The sequence below is a fragment of the Mobula birostris genome, chromosome 1 (assembly GCF_030028105.1).
Source record: "Mobula birostris isolate sMobBir1 chromosome 1, sMobBir1.hap1, whole genome shotgun sequence".
Lineage (NCBI taxonomy): Eukaryota > Metazoa > Chordata > Chondrichthyes > Myliobatiformes > Myliobatidae > Mobula > Mobula birostris.
In genome coordinates, this window is record NC_092370.1 from 67,573,359 (window position 1) to 67,597,922 (window position 24,564).

The 24,564-nt window shown below is 38.9% G+C and overlaps 1 protein-coding gene across 1 annotated transcript in view; it reads right to left on the reverse strand.

The window, feature by feature from the left end:
* Positions 1-24,564, reverse strand: part of LOC140196819 (cyclic nucleotide-gated channel beta-3-like) — a 112,945-nt gene that overhangs the window by 47,702 nt on the left and 40,679 nt on the right. Inside the window, exons 7-13 of the mRNA XM_072256649.1 lie at positions 24,007-24,057; positions 23,810-23,896; positions 14,509-14,573; positions 9,614-9,736; positions 2,927-3,068; positions 687-846; positions 501-598 (exon numbers count right to left, since the gene is read on the reverse strand). Of these exons, the coding sequence (XP_072112750.1) occupies positions 501-598; positions 687-846; positions 2,927-3,068; positions 9,614-9,736; positions 14,509-14,573; positions 23,810-23,896; positions 24,007-24,057 (726 nt within the window). The remainder of the gene's footprint in view (positions 1-500; positions 599-686; positions 847-2,926; positions 3,069-9,613; positions 9,737-14,508; positions 14,574-23,809; positions 23,897-24,006; positions 24,058-24,564) is intronic.

Sequence of the window (24,564 nt, forward strand, 5' to 3'; positions counted from 1 at the left end):
TTGTAACTTCAAAATTAATTGAAAGAAAAACACAGGAGCCCCTGGATAAAAGCATGTCTACATCATTTTTACTTTAGTGAGGCGTGCTCTTATGATGTGGAGGTGTGATGACGTATGCCATTCATGTACTTTTACATGTAATCTGGAATGAATTATGTAAACAACAAATAATGCTTAATCAAACAACATGTCCACAATATCACTGAAATATTAAATATACAACAAGTAGTAGGTCATTCAGCCTTTCAAGGCTGTTCAATGTGTTTCTTTGGATTCCTACCACATCAGAAAGATGTATTCATCAATAGCTTAATTGAGCACTGTAATTTAACTATAGTGGGTGGTTGGAATATCAGAGTAGAAATCTTTGAAAAAGATAGGTTACAGGGAAATAATCAGCTGAATGGCCTCTTTTGTTGTATTGAGATAAGAGAATGAGATATAATAAATAACAATAGCAACAAAATCCAGTCAATTGAAGGGAACTAAAAGTACGATACCTTAAACAGATCAACTTTGCTGACTATCTCATAGTTTTGATCAATTGCAATGGCCAGTTGCATCTTTACTGGCATATCTTCCATCATCTCAGATACATCTAAAATAAATAAAGCTTTTTATTTAAAGTAGAAGTCACCAAGGATATCTATCAAATAGGAAACCTAATTTGGACACAGCTTACTTACCCAACTGGCCTTGTGATTCCCAAGTATATTCATACCATTTACGTACACGATTCTGTATATATCTTGAAACCGAGTATGTATTCATATATGCTACTGTGTTATCCAAAGATGTTTGGTAGTATGCTTGGCCTGCAGTAGCTGCCCCAATAATGTCACGCATCTAAAAGTGGGAAAATATGCAAGTACATCAACAATTTTCATTAAATCTAAGGTAAGCAGTTAGTAAAGTTATACTTGGATCTTGTAGATAAGTAATTAAGATAAACCTGTGGTTGCCTTAACTTTTAGTCAGGTCTAAAATTCCTGGAGAAGCATACTTCATTGCACCCTACTGAAAGGGCAGTAGCTCTTGGGGGTAAACAAGAGGTTTGAGTCAACCTGATCCGGAAACCTGTCAACTTTGGGTAGACTGCTGATGACTTAAATCCACGGTAGGGCAACACTTGCCTCAGGGTATTCTCAGCAGAGTACTGTTTGCAGAATCTGTAGAAGTCCAGCTAAATTTTACTTTGAGAACTATCCTTGGTGTATTTTTATCTATGATTACGCTGTGTCTGGATGTGATTGCAAACATTGTCCAACCACATGTTCAACACAAATAAGCAGTGTTCAGAGAATGTAACAGTTACGTTAGGGAAGACATTTTAGTCCAAGTCAGCACAATAATGGTGTTGCATTATTGTGTTGACCTAAACTGAAAGGTCTTCAGCAGCAATATCCCCTTGGTTTTTATGAATAATGGGGAAATGAATTCCTAATGGAGGATTTCACAATCCAAACTTGAGGGTCAAAGGTCAGCAGCAAGTCTTTAACTTGTTAGAATCAGTTACGGTAGATATTGCCACTTTTTCTGTGTATGGTAGATTAAATCGTAAAACCATAATTTCCTAATCAGTTTCTGGGAACATTACTGAAATTTTCCCTTGAATGAATTTGCAGGCCAATGAGAAATCCACATTGCTTTACTGACACCAGTGTTTTTACTACTTGATTTAAAGGTTGACATTTGGTTTGTTTTAGAACCACCTCAGCAACAAAGATTATCACTACCTCAGAACTGCTCAAGTAACCTGTCCAGTGGCTGGGTATGTGATCTCTGGCTGTGAAGCTAGCAAGGTAGTTCTGAACACACTCTGACAGTCAAAAATAGCCTTTGTTGCTGGCGTTGCATAAGTATTTGGTAAGATATTTGAAATTATAACAGTACCTTAACTGATATTAAACCTTAGGTTTGCTGTTTTGGAATTCAGCTATTGGAAAAATAAAATGAATCAATGCCATATAGAGAAAGGCATACCCAAAATGTAGACGTGCATGATTGAGTGGTCTTTGGATATAAGCATGAAGAAATTACAGGTGCAATTATAACCAGGACATTGAACTAAGAATTAGAACATTACACAGCATAGATAGGGACCATTTGCGACATTGTGTCTTAGCTGTTTTACTTTGATAAGCTCTCTCATCGGTCCTTGTGTCCTGTTCTTTCCTGGTTGTCCTGAAAGGTGCACTGTTTAATTCATGTCCTCCTCTTTTTTATAAATTCCTATTGAATCCACTTCAGGCAATGCATTCCAAAACAGCTTGCTGACTTAAAATTTAGATTCTCCTTTATCCTCTTGTTTTGTAGCTAATTTTAAGAGATTTCACAGGGCTGAAATGGTTAGCATAAGAGGGCACAGTTTTAAGGTGCTTGGAAGTGGGTACAGAGAAGATGTCCGGGCTAAGTTTTTTTTCCACAGAGAGTGGTGAGTGCATGGAATAGGCTGCCGGTGATGGTGGTGGAGGCGGATACAATAGGGTCTTTTAATAGACTCCTGGACACGTACATGGAGCTTCCAAATATAGAGGGCTATGGGTAACCCTAGGTAATTTCTAAGGTAAAGACATGCTTGGCACAGCTTTGTGGGCCAAAGGATCCATATTGTGATGTAGGTTTTCTATGTTTCTATATTCCATTATCTTCTAGAACATTGCTATTTCATTAAGTTTTGCTATGCACTTAAAGGAAATAAATCTCTGTAGACCAGTCCCACCTCATGCAAAACTTGGGAAAATGTTTTCCAGATCGGTGTAATGATTTGGCAATATTTCACTTATAAGTATTTGTTTCTAAAGTAATAGCTGTTAACATTTTCCTCAGCCTTTTCTTTGATTCTCTGCCTGACTTATTATTTAATAACTTGTATGATGAATACACTGCAAAGAACAGTGATTCATTCAAAGATAATTTCATTTACCTGACCAAGCAAGCTGGAGAACACAAAGACACCTATGAAATAATTGCACCCCTGAAAGACTAGTTCAAAGAGAGTGACTGGTTCAGGAATACCACCAATTGTAATCAAACTCCGGACTGCCCAATAGTAACACCTCAGGTACCTGGAGAACAGAAAGATTTTCAACAATTGAAAGCATGCTTAATGGGAGGGGGGGCGGGCGGGGGAACATGGTTTCTAAATGGCATTTAAGATTTTAAGTTCTGACTTTCGAAAAGGCTTGAGATACACTGAATCTTGTAGTTACATAATGTCATTCATATTCACTGGAAGTTTCAAAATGTTTCTCATACAACTAATTATTTTTGGTGTGTAATTTATGTGGAAGAACAACTGAAGTGTTTGAACTAACCCAAGTACTCCCTGTTTCATTTAAATAGGACATATTATGCCCACTTGAACAAGCAGCCAAAACTTCATTTCAACATTTCATGTTTCTCACACTGCAATATTTGTCCTGAAGAAACAAGCTAGGAGTTTGTTTGTAGCTCTACCAAGACAAGCAGGAATACTTAGATTTGTAATCAACCACACCCTACTCCAAATTGAATTTCCCAAAACTGTTTTCAGGAAAATCCCTCTGCCTTTGAAGATTTTTCTTATGTTTCTTAAATCTATTAATAATTCAATCCCCTTCTCAGTTGGTATTCTGTCTATTTTTGTACAGAATTGGGACCGCCTGTGTTTCCATGTTGTTCTCACTTGGAGATAGCCCACCTTGGACTCTTTCCTTTTCTTTCTTGACTTCTATATCTCCATCTCAGGGGACTGGTCAAGGAGCACAATTGATTACATAAATGGACTCACACATCTATATTGCCTGGATATTTCCCATATTGTTTCTTGTAAGGATTTCATTCTGTTCTCCCAGCTTATCTAACTCCTGTTGTTTCCATTTGGTGATGACACTTCATGCCACAGTATTACAGCATTTCTTCCTTTTCCCTTAAGGATGCCTTCCCACAGTTGACAAAGTTCTCAAATGTACTTGTTCCATTTTCTATGCTCTACTCTCACCCACTCTTCTTCTTTCCAGAACAATAATACTACTAATAAAAACCGTAGAGCGCTTTCCATACAAATGATGTAGTCAAAGTGCTTTACAGTGGGATAAAGTGCAAACATGAAAATAAATTAAACAATGAAAATAAAAGACAATGCGATGTCACATAAAAGCAAGGTTAAATAAATAGGATTAAAAGTGTCAATTGAGCCTGTGTCGAAGTAACTGTTGTAACAGATAATAAATTAACTGAGCCCAGGACACACAGAACTCTCAAACATTCTATTTATTTTACTTGTGTACGAGGAGAACAACATGACCCCTGTCACTTGTTCTGAAGTCTGAACAGAATACAGAACTGGCTTATCAGTTATGGATATTGATCATTGTAAATTGTATATGTTTTGAATTCCTTACTTGCAAGATCAATTGCCATTCACAATAGAGGTGTTAAAGTCAATTGAAACTTCAAGCGGACAGCCAACGATATCTTGAAGTTAGTAAAGACAACAGAGCCTTAGTTGCTGGATATGTTTCATATCCTTCTGTTACCTTGTCTGTCTCTAGCACCTCCTAAAAGGGATGCTGTGTTTTATGAAGATCTTTCTGGAAAAGTTGCACTATAGAGGCTTCATTCGATTGGCCTGAGTACACACTGCTACAGGCAACCTAGCCTAGCTTGTCTGTAGCAAACAGAGGCGTCTCTAGTGATCTCACTTCAAAGGTCACATTTGACTACAACTACCTCATGCTATCCTTGCCTTACTGTGACTTCCACATCTGCATCCTTTATTATTTTAGGTATTGAATTCCACAGTTTAAGAACATAGCTCAAAAAAGCTGACCCAATTATTTTTTTGAGGAAGATTGTTTAAAGTTAAGAGACCATCAGAAGACGACTGGAGAGCTGAAGTAGGATTATAGAACAAAAATGATTCTGTGATGCACTCTGCACCCAGATCATTAAGAGTTTTAAAAATAAGTAAGAGAACTTTAAAATCAATTCTAAAAGATACAGGAAGCCAAAGCTGATTACTTAGGATGGGAGTGATATGTTCCCCTCACCCAGGCTTCTGTTAAAAGTCTAGCAGCAGGGTTCTGAATGAGTTGTAGTTTGTCAATAGATTGCTTTGGAAGGCCAGTTAAAAGTGCACTGGAGTGATCTAGTTGATTTGATATAAAGGCATGAATTAGTTTTTCAGAATCATTACATGACAGAACCAGGCATACCTGTGCAATATTTCTTAAGTATAGAAATGCTACTGCGGTCACTATCTTTATGTGGGATTTACAATTCAATTCTTAATCAAGGATAACACACAGGTTTGTTACTTCTCATTTCACAAGGGGAGCCAAGTTTCTAAGTTTATCAAGAAATTTATCTCTTTTGGCTTTGGAACCAACCAAAATTATTTCAGTTTTATCTTCATTTAGTTTTAGAAAATTTATGCTCTTCCATTTGCATATTGTAACCATATCAGAAGTCAGAGAAGCTAGGGTACTATAATCATCAGGCTCGATCAAAATATGCAGTTGTGTGTCATTTGCATAATAGTGGAAATCAAGTTTATGCTCTCTAATGATGTCCACAAAGAAGAGCATGTATAAGGAGAAGAACAGGGGACCAAGACTACTACCCTCAGCAACACTAAAAAGTACATTGTGTCTCTTAGAAAATTGGTCTCCAAGGCAGACAAAGCATTTTCTAGGATATATGAATGAAACCAATTAAGGGCACTAGCAGAGAGTTCTACCCAGATTTCAAGGTGATCTAGGAGAACAAAGATTGGGGTTTCCTTGTCTTCTCATCTTCTATTCCACTGCCCTTCATATTTATCTTCACAATCAGTGCACACTCACACAATGTCATCTCTAGATTATCTTCATCTTTCAGCATTCTGAAGTGAGCGACTGTTCGCCAAAATGCTCTGGCTCATTACTTTATCTCCACCAACATTCATTCCCCTTCTCAGGGCTGCTTTTGTTGCAAGGGAGATAGTATAATTTTCCTTTTTCTGTTTCCCTATCCAGTAGCCAAGAACCCAAATAGTCCATCTGGGCAATGCAGTGATTCAGGATTTCACCTTCCAATTTGATATCAGCATTCTCTGTTTACAATACAGTCTCCCCGGCACTCAGTGATTGCTTTGAAGAACAAATCTGTCCAATCCATTGGAGAGATTTGAATGTCCATTTACCTATCACTTCAGCTCTCCATCTCATTGGTCATGGGTTCCCCTCTTTTGGCCTCTTAAACTTTCCCAACAAAGGCTAACAAAGCTTTAGAAACAGGATCTCATTTTCTAACTAGGCACATCACAGCCCTTGGAAATGAACACCAAATTCGGCAATTTCAGTTAACCAACCTTTATATTTTGCATCAGAACTTTAAATGATAACTTTTCTCACTCTCAGCAGACATTGTCTGATATTTTCAACATTTCCAACACATTGCTTTTATTTCAGATTTCCAGTATTTTCAGTTTTTCAGCTACTCTCCTTTGTATATTAAATCATAAATGTATTCCTCCCATCTCCATGTTCAAAGATCCTTCCTTATTCTTAAGTTTCAGCCTTTATTACTTGTATAGGGGAAAATTGTCTAGATTAAATTTATTCCCTTCATAACTTTGAAAACCTAAGGCTGAAAAAGTAAACAGTTCTGCTCTTTCTAATCATGCCTCAAGCTTTACAATTTTCATTTTGCCCCTTCTCTATTCTGCTAAGGAAAATAATATTTGTTATTGATTGAATTGGCAAACAACGCTGACATACAGGAACCTAGGTGATATTTTAAGTGTGATGATAGTGAGGTTGTCCAAATAGATAGGCTTGAAGGTATCTTAAAGGAGGGAAAAGCAGAGAGTTTTGGGGAGAGATCTAATCAATGTTTTATATGGAAATCATTTGAGTAATCTTTGGAGTTACTCTGTGTTAATAGAGTTCTAAATATATTTATACATTAGACTGTGAGTGTTAAAGCATCCTGAATGTATGGTTGAAGGACTGATTTGATTCCTTTCAAATGTAAACTTTATTACTATTCCAAGTGGATTATTCACTGACTAAGGTTTACAGGGAGCTTCATTGCACAACAATACACACCAGGCATATCAGTTTGTTTAATGTGTTAGCCACTGTATATCAAAGACATATTACCTTTTCTATAGCACCCATCAGGTTCATTCAAGGTGATTCATAAGAGCATTTTTTATTATTCATATCTTTATATTATTTCAGAATTATTTACATTATTTACAGAATTATTTAATGCAATGAGCCTACGCTAGCTCTCACAGCAGATCCATTTATTTCTCTAATGCCTTCTTTTAGCCCTCCTGATTGCTTTCTTAAGTATTTTCCTGGATTTGTAATACACCATATGCACCTCTTTTGTCCCTACCTGCATATACCTTGCTATGCACCTCTTTTTTTCTTATCCAAGCCCTCAATATCGCTTGAAAAACCAAGGTTCCCTATACCCATTATCTTTATTCTGTCAGACATATACAAGCTTTGTACTCTCAAAATTTCAGTTTGAAGGTCTCCCACTTACCAAGTACACCATTGCCAGAAACCAGCCTGTCCCAATCCACACTTGCCAGATCCTTTCTACATGGGTCATGGTACATGGTACATAGGTAGCAAAGATTTAGAGAGACCATGGTCCTGGAGGATCATTGTTTCATTTTTACTGTGTACTGTACCAGCAGTTATGGTTGAAATGACAATAAAAGTGACTTGACTTGACTTGACATAGTTTATATGTGGCAAAGGGGTCTTAGCTTAGTTAGGCAACTTGGTCAGCATTAATAAGCTGGGCTGAACAGCCCATGTTCTGTGCTTTAGAGTTCTGTAACTCCATCCATCACCTGCCTAAATGAGGCCCTCCTCACGGTGCTGGGAATTGTGGCCCAGTGCCCTTTCACCCTCAGAAGCTAAGCCCAGTTCTGACAGAGCCATTGTTTCTGTATAGAGGTATACAAAATTATGAGGGGTATAGACAGGGTAAATGCAAGCAGGCTAGGGTAAATGAGGCTGGGTGGGACTATAGGGTGAGTCATAGAAACATAGAAGCATAGAAAACCTACAGCACAATACAGGCCCACAATGCTGTACTGAACATGTACTTACTTTAGAAATTACCTAGGGTTACCCATAGCCCTCTATTTTTCTAAGCTCCATGTATCTATCCAGGAGTCTCTTAAAAGACCCTATTGTATCTGCCTCCACCACCGTCACTGGCAGCCCATTCCACGCACTCACCACTCTCTGCTTAAAAAGACATCTGCTCTGTACCTGCTTCCAAGCACCTTAAAACTGTGCCCTCTCTTGTTAGCCATTTCAGCCCTGGGAAAAAGCCTCTGACTATCTACATGATCAATGCCTCTCATCATCTTATACACCTCTATCAGGTCACCTCTCATCCTCCTTCGCTCAGCAAAATTGACGCTTGGTCAAGATCCTGTGATAGTTGCAGAGAACCATCACCACAGATCTCCAACTTCAAAGCCAACTCCAACTCCATCATCACTTCTTTAACTCGGAATGGAAAATAAACCATGTAAAGAAAAGGTAGATAAAATACTGAACAAAATACAAATCAGTTTACAATTCATATTGTTGGTTAAGGGATATTGTGATTGTAAATTTAGGATAACAATAATCAATGCATATTAACAGAACATTACACTATAAAGACTCAGAGAAGTTTTAACGATTTTTCTATGTACTGTAAACACACCAACATTAATAGATATATTGCTTTGTATCCAGAACCATTGCCATTTTAGATCGTGTATTTTTCATATGTAATTTCTTTCCTATTTTGATTATGAACATGATTCTACTATTTATACCTTTTGTTTCAATTTAAATGGTCAAAGATAATTTTACAAAGTAAGAGAAATCAGGTACTTGTTGATAGTGAAGACCTAAAGCACCCGGTTTTATGTAACTGACCAAGAATGGCTGAAAGAATAATAACTCCTAAAAATAGTTGCTCATTTGAAATATTTGCTCAAACTCATTGGTGGACAATGGAAGTTCAGCAATCATCAGAAAGGATTTCTCTGCATAAAGGAAAGAGTTGATGTATCCACAAAATTATCAAAAAGTCAGATGAAAAAGATGTATGAAAGTAAGGAAAATAATCAACATCGATTTAAGCTGATGCAAGTGGCTTGAAATAATAATTTATCTTTAAAACTATTTTATTTAAAAGATCAATGCTCACTAATGATAATGCAGATACTGTGCCCTTTAAAAGAGAAGATATAATGCAATAATATTTTGTAGCAAGTACAGCTCTTCAGGAGAAAATAAAATAACAACATTATAGGGTCATCTTAGTCTTAGATTCTGAGATTACACCAACAAATCATACTGGTAATTGTTTAGTTAATAACTGACTTGAAAGTTCTGAATTCTGTTAACAGATTTAAATAATATAATCAAAGAACCCTTCCCTTATATCTTTCCCATACCCTATCCCTCTACACCTGAATGATATTCCTGTACCTTATCCCTCTACCCCAGAACAATGTCCTACTTGAAATGAACACAGGAGATCAGGGCATTGACTCATGATGCAGTTATTTCCTGAGGAAATTGACAATCTTAAATAGTAACAGAGAAGTACTTACCTATTTCCTTTGCCATTGTAGACCCATTTATTGCTGCCTATACCTTCAAAATCTGAAGCCCGGTAATACAAACAAGCATTTAAGTGCAAGAGGAAAAGCAGATACCCTATTGTTCGGGCAATTCTGTAAACAAATGAGATGCATGACCTAGTTAGCTAATGAACTGTTTGCTCTGTAACAAGTTAACTGTAGTATGGGCTTTCCAGATCACTATTTAATTTAACAATTCACCTAATTGCTAGAATTGTTCTGCGTTTGTAAGACTGTGGCAGGTTTACAGATGCAGAACCACCATGCATGTGAAAGGTGCCACTTGCAGGATGATATAGTGAAGGCTTGTAGTCTGCAGTCAGGTAAATTTGACCCCTAGAAGCACTTCAGTGTAAGGTAACAAGTCCGTGGGAGAATGCTGCCGACTGGCACACTCTCGGCTGCAGGAGTACGTGCTGAGGGACGCACTGAAACTTGGTGCAGCCACCGCAAGGGCCCGGTGGGGAAGGACCACAGTATAGGTTTTCTCCACCCGTGGGAGTGGGAGGGGTCGGTGGGCGAGGAGTATACCCCTCAACAATGAGATGCTAAGCTGAACTACTGGAGTGCCACGTGGGTGGCTATAAACATGGATATTTTACTGAGTATAATGGAAACGTATGTAAAGGATGAAAAGTTATTGAATGGTTTATTGTATATATTTATTTTTGAATAAAGTATATTTTGAAATAAAAAAAAACAAGTTAAAATGTCAACCATTCCAAACCTTTGTACAAGCCATCTTGAACTGCTGTAGATCTCCAGTGAGGTGAAATGGGGTAGAGGGGAAAGAGTAAACCATTGACAGAAGACAGGTCCTTTATTTAAGAATTTTAGCTGAACTGCATGCTGCCAATTTTAGCTCTGTTCCAGCTTTAGAAGATGTAAGCCGGATTTTACCTGGCTTTGCTGACTATACGGGCCAGAGGATTCTGTGTTTTCCCAGTCACTCAAGCCATTGGATGTCCCCTCCGAGAGTCAGAAACTTATCTTTGCTTATGACCTGTTTCCCACCCAAGAGAGGCCTGTGATTTCTCCAGGGTTTCCACCCTACTCATTCAATGCTATTCTTTTTTCTAAGTTCCTTTCTCTTCTCTGCACTTGTTCCAAGGATATGGCATTCCTTTCCACGAAATCAGATGTCCTCCTCCTTCAAAAGATGGGGTTTCCCTTCCTCCATCATTGATGCTGCCCTTACTCGTATCTCCTCCATTTCCCAAATATCTGCACTCACCCCATTTTCACCCCACCTTTACAGTGAGAGTTCCTCTTGTCCTTATTACCACCCCATCAGCTTCCACATCCAGCACATCATTCCCCAGAACGTCCACCATCTCCAGAGGGATCTACCAAATACATCTTTACCTACCCCTTTTCTTGGTATTCTGTAGGAATCACTCCCTCCCTGATTCCCTTGTCCATTTGTCCCTCCTCACTAATCTCCCTCCGAGCACTTATCCCTGCAAGCCCCCAAAGTGCTACATCTGTCCATTCACCTCCTCCTTCACATCCGCTCTGGGCCCCAAAGAGTCCTTCCAGCTGGGGCAACACTTCACCTGCAAATTTGCTGGGGTTGTCAGTTGGGTTTGGTGCTCATGACACAGTGCCAAGATGAGGCCACTATCAGGGTGGAGGAGCAACACCTTATATTCTGTCTGGGTAGCCTCCAACCTGGTGGCATGAATATCAATTTCTTCATCTGGTAAAAAAAAACCTCCCCCCCTCCATCTTCTTCAATTTCCCATTCTGGCTTCTTACCTCTTCTCACCTGCCTATCACCACTCCATAGATCTCCTTCCCCTTCCCTTTTCCTATGGTCCACTCTCCTCTCCTATCAGATTCCTTCCTCTCCAGCCCTTTATCTTTCCTACCCACCTGGCTAATACCACCTTCTAGCTTTCCTCCTTCCCCTCCCTTCACTTTTTATCCTTTCCAATCCTGAAGATGGGTCTCGGCCTAAAATGTTGACTGCCTATTAATATCCATGGGTGCTGCCAGACTTGCTGAGTTCCTCCAGCATTTTGTGTGGGTTACTTTGGATATCCAGCATCTGTAGACTTTCTTGAATTTATGATTTGCTGACCTGTGTCTTTTGTCATTACTGCCCTCTCTATAGGGTATAGAATCCATAGGATTCATTCATCCTTATTGTCCCAAAGTTGGTAACTGCTGCTGTAAGTCTAGTCAGTGTCATATGATGACATACTTCCTGGCTGACTGATTGGCTAAAGGTAGGAAATGGATTCCACAAAGCTATAATCAAATCCTTGTGTTAAATTCAGCAGGTCCTGAGTGCAAGATGGGCTTCTTGGTCATAAAAACAATAAAATTGCTTGTTTACCCATCAGTTTTAACCCCACGAAATATTAGACACCACTCTCCCTACTTCCGTTTTCTGCTTACTGACTTTCTATTTTAATTTCCATTTTCCATCCTTTGGTCATTACTTTCCTGATCACTTTATCATATCTCTGCATAACTTCTATGGATATTATTTTCTAAGTTTATATTGCTTGGTATTTGGAATTATCATTTGACTTTGTTGCAGGGCACATTTTAACACCAATTATTGAGGGAAGACTCTGGAATATATCACACTGTTTTGCAGTATAGCAGTTATCACATGTGGTTTAGTGAGGGATTTTGGGCCAAATCACCTTCAGGATGACCCACTATTGGCACTGGACTCTCTTGTTAATCTCATGGCTACAGTTACCTGCTGCAACACTTATAGAATGGGCTAGAGACTTCATACCAGCAGGTGGGGTAGGTTGTGAGCGGCGAACAGGAATTAGGTGATATAACCTGAACCCTGACTTGATAGCCTTTGCCAGGTAGCTGCTGTTCAAAGCATCTTGTATCATTTTGAAGGTTTCAGATAATAAGGTACAGTTAAAACCTTTCGAAGAGGAATAAAATAATAAAAAATTAATTTACTTGAACTTACATTTGATAAGTATATAGTAAAGAAAAATAAATGAACTGCATAGCTAAACATTGCAATATAGCTAAAGGCCAGTAATCTATTTAAGTGAATGAGTATGTTACTTGCACACCAGCAATGGATAGTGTTCAGCTGAGGGGAACATCTGAAGCATGCCTGCTAGCTCAGGCCTGTATGGGCTGGAATTACTGATGAATGAATTCAGATCTGGCCTATTGAATACTGAGACCTGACATTTAATATTATCTGTTGCTGGGGGAATCTAATGAAGAAAGACCACTGTTACTTGATATTTGTGAGGGATTTTGTAATCTGTCCCTGCTTTCTGCAAGATGGCACTGACTTGTCACTTTACTTTTTTGAAATAAGCAGCAGTAGAAAACAGAGGTGCTCTATTTTGTCCATTTTAGTAACCTATTATTTCCTGTTTGACATGAACAATAGTATACACCTACTGTGTCTGGATATTGACATACTATAATTTTAGCCAAATGACAGAATTTGACTGTTATCCCTATTGGCAATCAGACTTTCAATCCTACAGGAACTTATATTTAAAAATCTGCAAAGTCTGTGCAATTACTTGGTAGTGCAGAAATCACTAGCCATACAATGCTGCTGACAGGCCTTCCAGGTCACTGAATCCATCAAATCACTGTAATAGTCTAAGGCTAGAAAGCCAGTCATGGCTAAGAAGCCACAATATTGTTATAGGTAGAGTTTTCATTAATATAGAATGTGTTCTAACTCCACAAAACATAAAACAATCTGAACTGATTTAAATTAGCTTTCAGTCAAGTTCCAGCTGCTGACATTGCTCCCTCTCTACCTCCAAAGGTGTTATTTTCATGAGCAAGATAATTGCATACTAAAGGTGGCCTTACATTTTTTTGCACCCAAACAACTTTTATTCTTGCTAATGGAGGAATTGAGTGTTGCTTTGGAATGCAAGTATGAATCGGAGGGATTTTAGGTTTCAGGGACTGGGGAAGTGGAAGTATAGATGGAAAAGCAGGACTCAACCCCGATTATGTGCATAAGCATGTTATGCACGTTGGCAAAATGTGTTTCATGCTGCATGTCATTACTGTGAAGCATAGAAGTTGCAATAGATCTGTGCACGCTACAAATGAAAGAGCATGATTAGATTTCTGGGAGTGTGGTACCAAGTACTTGATTTGTGTTTTGATAGAACTGGATTACATAGCACACTAATACATTGTTCTAAACTGACAGCCCTGTGTGGGCAGTTTCATTTGCAGAATATGGTCCTAATTGTGAATTTTCCATAATGCAAAACCGCATCATCTGTGCTTGCATAAAGAAATATGAGTTGAAAGAAAAACATTATTTTTATTTACTTACTTTTTTGTATGACTCTCACAAGAATTTTTGGTAGTGTTTTGTAAATCCCATGAGGGCAATTTTCTGTCACTTGAACTGCCAAAATGTTGGGAGGGGCTGGGGGGGGGGCGTCACCTGTACTATAGTTTCTAAGCTAGGGTCTTTTGGACTATTTATCAAAACAATTCAGAAATTCTGTGTGCAGATTCAATACTGAGTTTCCGGAAAGAAATGATGGTGCTATACGTTGAAGGATATCTTGAACAAAATCCGAGAAGTGCCAACATGAACAAACTAAGACTAATTATTTATTGAACAATCAACCAAGATCAAGGCTTTAATTCTAAGTATGGTAATTCTATCAGCAGCTTTGCAAGTATTTGTCGTTAAATTATTAAAACTGCTTCTGATATCAGCAAGCAAATAACTTTAATTGTATACTTTCATCGAAAATCAACTTTGTGTGTTGCAAGTACAAATGAAATGCAACCCTGAACATGAGTTCAATAAACATATTTTTATTGTTACTTTTACACAAAATCTATTGACTTTTTTTTTAAGCTCAATGACTACCTACCTGTAAATGTAAGCTTTCTTCATTACAGACTCCAGTTGATTATTGAATTCAAAGAAGATTGAAAACTGGGAAAAAATAGAAATCAAAAAAAAATTTGAACAAAATACCTTGTTAATAATTCTTAATTTGAAGCCTCAAAGCTTAATTGGGATTAGGTTTTATGTTGTTAATTGGTTACTGAAATACAGAATCTTCAGTCTCACACTATCTCATTGTGTCATCAGAATATTTTAAATTCTTCTTAAGCACCAGAAATCATTATTTATTATATTACCAGATTTATATAAGGACAGAATATAACAGATTAAACTGCTACTTAGATAAATTAATAAGGTTCAGTACGGTCTTTTAATGATATCATTAGGTAGTTTTCCATGTTGAGTATGTGGCCAAGGGAGGACGGGCCTTTACCTAAATGGTCTGCCAATTTTGTCCAATCAAAAGTTCAGACGTGGAGATAGATGGTAACCAGAAAACAATTATACTTTGAGTTTGCCTTAAATTTTTATGTTTGGTACTTAAACATATGTTATTTTATAAATATCTTTATCTAAGGAATCAAAAGAAAGCGTATTCTCAGTTAAAAAGTTAGGCAGTTTACAAATGAGATCTACAGGGGAATATCAATAGTCAGTGTTTTTTTGTCAAAAATGTTGTGGTAGGTAATAGGTTAAGCCCATGCCATTCAGTTAGTCATTCCCACATGGGAGGAATTCACATATTGTACAAGTAGTGATATCAAAGAAGTTCAGTTGGATAGCTGCATGCTGGACTCCAGGTGTCCTTTTGGACTCTCTCTCATTGAACATAGAAAATTTACAGCACATTACAGGCCCTTTGGCCAACAATGCTGTGCTGACCACATAACCTACTCTAGAAACTGCCTAGAATTATCCTTCCACATGGCCCTCTATTTTTCTAAGTTCCATGTACTTATCTAAGAGTATCATAAAAGACCCCATTGTATCTGCTTCCACCGCCGCCGTCAGCAGTGCATTCCTTGCACCCACCGCTCTCTGTGTGAAAAAGTTACCCCTGACATCCCCTCAGTACCTATTTCCAAGCACCTTAAAACTATGCCCCCTCATGTTAGCCATTTCAGTCCTGGGAAAATGCCTCTAGCTATCTACACAATCAATGCCTCTCATCATCTTATACACCTCTATCAAGTCACCTCTAATCCTCTGTCACTTCAAGGAGAAAAGGCCAAGATTACTCAATCTAATCTCAAAAGGCACAATCTCCAATCCAGGCAACATCTTTGTAAATCTCCTCTGTACTCTTTCTGTAGTATTCGCATCCTCCCTGTAGTGAGGTGACCAGAACTCCAAGTGGGGTCTGACCAAGGTCTTATATAGCTGTAACTATAATGAATACAATAAAAAGTAAATGGAACTATCTTAACAAGTGAATTATCTTCAACAGAAGAACACATTTTGTGTGGAAAATAGACTATTTTAAAGAATGGATGCCTTGGAACTCAACCCTGGTGTAGGGCTTTGTGGTAATTTTGGTAAGATGGCAGAGTGCTCAGGTGTAGCAACTTCTAAGGGGCTAATTAAAGGTGTTATTGTGTTTTTAAGCATATTTTTTATGAACACAAGACCCTGCTGGTCATTAAGAACTTAAAATATTGCAGGTCTGTCCCAGTAGTGAGTTGCTCATCAGCAGAGAAACTGAAGGAGCTGGACTTGGTGCAGATCATACAGCTGCCTGCATCAGAGAAGGGTTGGGGTGAGTGCATGGAGGAAATTTGCAGTCTAATAGTGAGTGATCATCTTGGTTGCTTTTCTTGCAATTGCAAGACCCTGTTGGATATTGTTAATGTGGAATTCTGCAGACTTCTGCAAGTCCAGTTCATTGGTTTATTAGCGAATGGTGGAGGCAGATGGCGGGGGAGTTGCATGTCTTATGTTGCGAGGACTAGGATTCAAGGTGCAGTGTTGCATGTTTGCAGCCGCCCAGGAGAGAAGCATCGGAATCGGTGCGCTCTAACTGATTGCTAGAGGTGGTGTGGTGCAGTGTGACATTGACTACAAGTGCAAACACGAGAAAATCTGCAGATGTTGGAAATTCAAGCAACACACACAAAAATGCTGGTGGAATGCAGCAGGCCAGGCAGTATCAATAGGAAGAAGTACAGTCGATGTTTTGGGCCGAGACCCTTCGTCAGGACTAAGGCTGGGTACAACAAATTGAGTACAAGGCTGGGTTTGGTGCTGTCCTCTACTGTTCATTCGGTAGAAGACAAGATGGATTGTGTTTGACTGTAGACTGCTGCAACATTCATGGACTCAGGGACTTGGACTATATATATTTTTGTGTGATTGTATTTTACTGCTGCCTTTTATGCTGTGTGTGCCTTGTGTGTTGTACGACTGCTGGTACTGTGTTTTGTTTCTTGGCGGCAGAGTAACACTATCTTGTTTGGCTGAATTCATGGATATTCATGTATGGTTGATTGACAATTAAACCTGAACATGAACTTGGACATTGGACTTGAGCAGAAAGGGCAGGGATTCTCACAGCTACCTGGACTGTACCTCTTCCCACCCTGTCACTTGTAAAAATGTCATCCCCTTCTCTCAGTTCCTCCATCTCTGCCGCACCTGCTCTCAGAATGAGCGTATTCATTCTAGAACTAATGAGATGTCCTTCTTCTTCATAGAAAAGGGCTTCTGGGTTTCTCTTCCTCCACCATCACCCGCATCTCTTCCATTTCGTGCTTATCTGACCTCATCCCATCTTTCCACTGCCACACCAGGAATAGGGTTCCTCTCATCCTCACCTACCACCTCACTAGCCTCCGCATCCAGAACATAATTCTCCACAACTTCTGCCATCTCCAATGGGATCCCACCACCAAGCACGTCATTCCCTCCTCCCCACTTTTCACTTTCCTCATGGATTGCTCCCTATGTGACTTCCTTGTTCACTCGTCCCTCATACTAGTACAAAGTTTTACACTTGCTCCTATATCTCCTCTCTCACTATCATTTAGGGCCCCAAACAGTCCTTCCAGATGAGGTGACACTTCACCTGCAAGTCTGGTGGGGTCATCTATTTTATCCAGTGCTCTTGGAATGGCACTCCTATATATTGGTGAGACCCAGGTAGGTAGGGAAACCACTTCACTGAGCACCTACACTCTGTCTGCCAGAAAAAGTGGGATCACCCTCTAGCCAACCATTTCAATTCAACATCCCATTTCCAATCTGATATATCATTCAGTGGCCTCCTCTACTGTCGCGATGAGGTCACACATAGGTTGGAGGAGCGACAACTTATATTCCACCTGGGTAGGCTCCAAACTAATGGCATGAATGCTAATTTCTCAGACTTCCAGTAATTGACACCTACTCTCCATCTCCATTAGTCATTCCTGTTTCCTTACTTGACCATCACCTCCCACTGGTGCTCCTCCCCCTTTCCTTCCATGGTCTTCTATCTTGTCCTATCAGATTCCTCCTCATCCAGCCTTTTATCTCTTTCACCAATCAACTTCCCAGCTCTTTACTTCACCCCCTCCCCTGGTTTCACCTATCACCTTCCGTCTTGTACTTCGTCCTCCCCTCCCCTACCTTCTTACGCTGACTTCTCACCTTCCCTTCCAGTCCTGTTTATTCTTTTCCAAAGATGCTGCTGGCTTGCTGAGTTCTCCAGCATTTTGCATGTGTTGCTTTGTATATTTGAACTTGCTACCTGAGGGCATTTTGTCATAGTCCTGTCCGTGAAGTCCATATTCCGGTTCGTGGTCTGGTCCATGGACTCAGGACTCCGGGTCTTCCAGCTGTCCCTTGTTTTGTTTGAGTTAATCATAGGCACGAGAGAGAGAGAGAGAGAGAGAGAGAGAGAGAGAGAGAGAGAGAGAGAGAGAGAGAGAGAGAGAGAGAGAGAGAGAGAGAGAGAGAGAGAGAGAGAGAGAGAGAGAGAGAGAGAACCAAAAAAATAAAAAAACGAACATAAAGGGGAAAGCCAAGCTGTTGAAGGAAGTTTCTGGCGGGAGTGGAAGTGAACTAGAGATGGAGGTTGGTGGGAAAGAGGAATGGAATGGAAAGAGGAAGAAAAGAAAGCAGAGGAATGGGATATCAAACTCTGAGGAATCAGCAGATGATCAAAACAGGATAGCAAAACAATGGAAAGAAGATGAGATTAAAGCAATTATAAAACTAAGTGAAGATGGGGAGTCTTTTGGTGATTGGAACCCGATTCAGTTGATGAAGGTGCTCAACAAAATTATAGGCGAGATTAAAGGAGCAAAGATTTTACAAAACGGATCACTATTAGTGATTTCTCGGGTAGTGCTCAGCAAGGCAAAGTAATAAGATTATATAACCATATAACAATTACAGCACGGAAACAGGCCATCTCGGCCCTTCTAGTCCGTGCCGATGTAAAATAGACGGCAAAGAAGTACAATGCTCTCCTTCCAGTTCAATAAAATAGATCTTCTTGCCATTAAAGTAACAATTGCAATCATCCGACAGGCAGAAGAAGACAAAGATCTATGTTCTACCATTGGCAATCCAAAATCTATTTTATTGAACTGGAAGGAGACCAATCCTCCTACTACATTCCAATGGTTTTCCCAAACTATATTATGTTTACATTTAGAAAAAAATTAGAAGTGATATTTTTGATCCTTCGGTTAAATATGAAGAAACTTGGAAACCATTTATTCAACATTTTGATATGATGTAATTTGACCTTTCTGAACCCTTGTTAATTTAAAATATATGAATAGAGGAGCAGAGTTGACAACATTACTGAACGTGTTCAATATTGGTCCAGCCCTGTTTTGTTCTGTTTGCTTTTTTGGGTTTAGTATTTAGTTCTTTTTTTTCTTTTCCTTTGGGTTTTTTTTTGTATTTTTGTTCTTTTGATCTCTTTTTTCTTTATGATTAATTGCATCGTGAGTTTGGAAGTCTATTATACCTGTGTTATCTGAGATCTTTTCTGTATATGTTTATTAACAATAAGATTATTCCAATCTCTTTGTATCAACATTGTTTATAATTTTGGAAGAATTAATAAAAAGATTTAAAAAGAAAAGAAGTACAATGCTCAATACCCAAAAATAAGAAGTGGACTAGAGGAGTTATTTCGGGGATTCCAACAAAAGTGACTATGGATGAGATTAAACAGAACATAAAAGGAGCAAAAATTATTGAGGCCAAACGATTGAAAGTTACAAGACACGGGAAAAAGTGTGATAGTTTATCGGACGTGATTAACTTTGATGAAGAGAGATTGCCGACTAACGTTTACTTAGGGTATATGTGGTTAGACTATATATACCACCGCCTTTAAGATGCTATAAATGTCAGAAATTTGGGCACATTGCGGCAGTCTGCAGAGGAAAACAAAAATGTGGGAGATGCGCTGGAGAACATGAATATGGGAAATGTGAGGCGGGCGCTAGGCTGAAATGCTGCAATTGTGGCAAGGAACACAGTGCAGCTTATCGAGAATGCATTTATTAAGAAGGAGGGAGGCTGAGATACAATATGTAAAAGTAACTCAAGGAATCAGTTATGCAGAGGCAGTGAAAGAATTTGATGAAAAAAAGGCTGTCAAGCAAACAAATACAGGGAATAATAAACTGGTGAATTGTGAGAGGTGTAATATGAAAAATAAGGATACCCTATTAATGAGTAGAAAGGATTTTGTGCTTTTTATGGTGGATGCAATTAATTGTTCAATGCAAACGAGCAAAAGAACTGAGAAAATTAAAATTATTGTCAAGTCTGCAGAAAAGTATCTTGGTATTAAAGGGATTAGATGGGAAGAAGTCAAAGAAACTCTGAATGGAGGATCCAACAGTTTACAGGCAGGGGAGAGGGAATCTTAATGGCAGTATATTTATCGCAAATGGTCAAGAATTTAAGAAATGTTTCAGAACTTAAGGAAAATCCTCAGATTTTATGGTTGAAGCCCAGGGTAAATGTGCAGAACTCCAACAACAAATAGAAGTACCTGACAAGAACAACGGTGAGTTGGAAAGAGATTGGAAAATGGAGGAAATTATTACAAGGATACAAAAGGAAAAGGAATTTGTTGCAAAGTGAATTATCTACATTCAGATTATAAAATGAAGACATGGAAACAAATGAACAAGAACTCCAAGGTCTCAGTAAACAACTGCAGGCTACGATCCAAGAAAAGGAAAATCTGAAAAAGCAGATAGACTTAGAAAAACAGCAATTTTAAAAGTATAACGTGCGATAATTACTATTCTTTAACAAGACGATTTTAGTCTTACAAGTGATGTAGATGAAATCAATGTAATTGAGGTAATGCAACTACACGAAAATGTGACAAAATTAGGGAAGAATAGCAGTTTGCAGCATTATCTAATGAGCGCCTTAAGCATTCACGAGGAATTGAGTGATGTTAATAGAGAACTGCAGGCTGAATTAGATTGTTTAAGGTAGAGAACTCCAGGACATATTTGGTTGGAACACAAGAAGTCTAGCAGGTGGCGGTAATGCACTGAAAAACTGGTTGCCAACCGCCATAAAACAAAAAAGAAGGAGAAGAAGAAGTGTGGGCTGCTGGTTTGTCTTGTCAAGATCCCCTGGGAGCAACCTGCTGGTGGAAGGCTAGAGCGGCCACTTGTCATCTTTAGGCCGTGTTGGAGAACCATCACTTCATGAAGCCTTGCTGTTGGTAGTCGGAGCTGTTGTTGCGGTATGGATTCGGCTGTTTCCCAGGCCAGCTGATTGGCTGCCAGCCACTCTGAGCTAGGTAGGGATCCAGCTGTTTCCATACCCAGCTGAGGTTGCTGGCTGAACTGAGACTTGGAGCTACCCCGAAGCAGAGATGGAACCGTTTGTCGTTCTTTAGTATTTGTCTCTTCTTGTCCTCGCCTCCGTGGGGTAAGTCAGGCTGTTCTGCCGTTGCCCTGCAGGGGGATCTGTCTTGTCTTGTCTTTGCCTCTGTTGGGTAAGTCCGGCCGTTCTGCCGTGACCCAACAGGTGGACCTGTCCTAACTTGGTGTGGAGATAAAGTTGAGTCCCGGCTTGTCTATGGATGAGTACCGGCTCTATGGCTATGTACTATCCTGTCTCATGTTAGTGTCGAGTTAAAGATGAGTCCCAGCTTTTCGAATGATAAATCCCAGCTCTCTGTTGATGTACAGTTCCCAGTCTGTCTCTGAGCTCCAGTCTCTGAGTTATCAGCCTCCGCATTCTAAGACCCCAGCTCCCAGCCTGCAAGTCTCAAGACCCCAAGCCTGTCTCCAAGCCTCAAGCCTCCAAGCCTGTCTCCAAGCCTTAAGCCTCAAGACCCCAAGCCTGACTCCGAGCCTCAAGACCCCAAGCCTGTCTCCAAGCCTCAAGATCCCAAGCCTGTCTCTGAGCCTCAAGACTCAAAAACCCAGCCTCCAGTCCTGCAGTCATGTCATGTCCATGCCTGGTTCTGGGGCCCAAGCCTGAGGCAAGACCCAGGTTCTGGGTCCTTGTTCAGTCTCTGGCTTGGGGTCCAAACCCAAGTCTGCATTCTTGTCCCTTGTCTGTATTCTTGTCTGTATCCTGTTACGTCCCTACTCTAGTCAAGTCCTGTTCCTTGTACTTCAGTGTCTGTGTCTAGCATTTGGGTCCGCCATCGACGCCCCCCCCCCCATTATGACATATTTATGTCCTGGAAAATAAAATACGCTGGCTGCCATACCCAATGTTTTGAACTGCATTCCCTTTGTGGCGGTAGCAAATACTAACAAATTGACAAAATTTATCCTCTCTTGTTTATTTAGCAAATTCGAAATATCTGGATAGCCAACTCAATAAAGTCCCCCCAGATGGGCTGGCATTTCCAATGACAATAGTTATGCTGCAGACAAATAAACTGAACATGTGCAACCATGAAGTGATGTATCCATTTCCACTACTCACACTTTAAAAATTAGTAAATAGCATACAAACAGAGTGTGATTATAGCCCTGGAAATGAGCTCAGGTGTAAACCTCAATCTATGGATTTGTGCTTCTGATAAATGAATGGACCTACTCCCAACAATCTTTTTTTCCAAAATTGGTTATCAATAATAAGGATTAATATCATAAATTTTGTATCTGACAAAATTTATTGCTATTATTTTCTGTTCATGTTTTGGTAGCATCTGATGGGGCATACATTTCATTAAGTGATTAATAGACTCAATAGCTACCCTATTGGTTTTGCAATATCAGTGGTCATGATGGGTTTCAAGCCAGGTAAACAAAATATGGGAGCAGGAGATCCCATTCCTGAGATCTGCAAGTTGCTTTCACAGTGTCTAAAGATCACGGCTTGTTCTAGGTCCAGAAAACTGTCCTGCTCTATTATCCTTTGACTAAATCACTATAAGATTTGGAGCCAAGTCTATATCATCCATTCTACCCCAATGCTCAGTAAAATAGGAATGGGGACTTTATGCATGTAATTACACCTAGACTTGATTTTTATAGCACTTGTTGATAATTTCAAGCTGGCACACTTACTAATCACATTTCCAACAAAAGGTATCGATAGCTATCTTGGTAGAGAGGTGGAGACTATAATCTATCTTTCACTGTATACATTTTCCTGCGTAAAATTGGTGTTTGTGGTTCATTTAACAAAGATTGGCTGCTTGCCAGTGTTACTCATTCTATCTGTAGTTTGCTGGCAATTTCTATGTAAAATGGACAACGTAGGTTGCATTTCTTCTGCTTTCAAGACAGAGGTTTCATTAGCTGACGCAGATCATCATTAGATCAGGTCTATTTCTTTTTTCCCTGACCTGTCTACAAGTCAAAGCGTTTCCAAACATTTAATTTTCAAAGTAGGAGAAATTTACAAAATTGTTTCCAAACCTTTTCCCAAAAAGTCAAAAGTCAGTTATAACAGAATCTATCAAAAGTTATTACTGCAATCTCATGTACAGAGAAAGGGGCAGCAAATAAAATATTTTTATCCTGTGGAAATATTAAAAATGGGAGCCTCAGTATCTCATATTAACAAAAACCAGTTGTATTTTAGTGGCTTAGCACTGAGATTTTACATGATTAATTAATTGAAGCAAATGGTTATAGCATATGACTGCCGTGTGTAATATTTCCCTGAATCATTTCCCTTGACTCTCTAACAATCCAATGTTGTAATACCATTTTAGTTTAAGCAATCGGAGTATGATTTATGGATCTTGTCAAGTTTTGGCATTTCAGACACATTCTAAAGATCCTTAAAACAATAAGTTTGGATTCATACCAATATGCAAGTTAATTTTGACACAGTCAATAAAAATAGCTGCAGCATTAAACTAATAATCATAATGTACTTACCTTAAGTATGCGATTTAGTCGAAACAAGGGATTATAATCAAGCAGCAAATATAACAAATCAAATGGGATTATTGATGCAAGATCAAGCTGTAGAAACAGATTTTAAATTAGATAGCATACTTCTTACAATGAACAGCAACAGAAATAAAACATGTATTTGTTAATTGTTTAGATGTTTTTGGCTAAATAAGGCTTACCTTAAATTTTAATGATTTCATATAGTGTTTTCTCATTTCTATTTTATCATTCTAAAACAGCAAGAAAATTAATAAATTACAAAATCAGTATTATAGAATTACATATTTAGAATTTGCTCACCTTTTTAATACTTCTGAATACTAAGAAATCTAATACGAGAGAACCAAATATACAGTATTTGCCATTTTCTCATCTAAAATCAGAAGAGATTATTCTCGAATCATTTGTAATTTCAACAGATGCAAAATAAAATATCCTTCAGTCTATTCTAACAGCTCTTTGCACTTTCCAGTCTTTGTAAATGTGTTAAAGACCACAAGCTTCTGTCATTAGCAATGTGAATGGAAAATAACATTGAAATTCCCATTGTGCACAATGACACAGAAAACTGGTGCTATTGGGAGAACAAAAATTGATATATACTGATCTTGTGCACCAGAAATGCTTATTACATTTTCAGTCCATGACTTTGCAGCAACATGCACCAAACCTCTGTCTTTGCTGTGCCTTCAAATATAATCATATTAGACAAGTATTATTTGGAGTGCTCTTTGGGC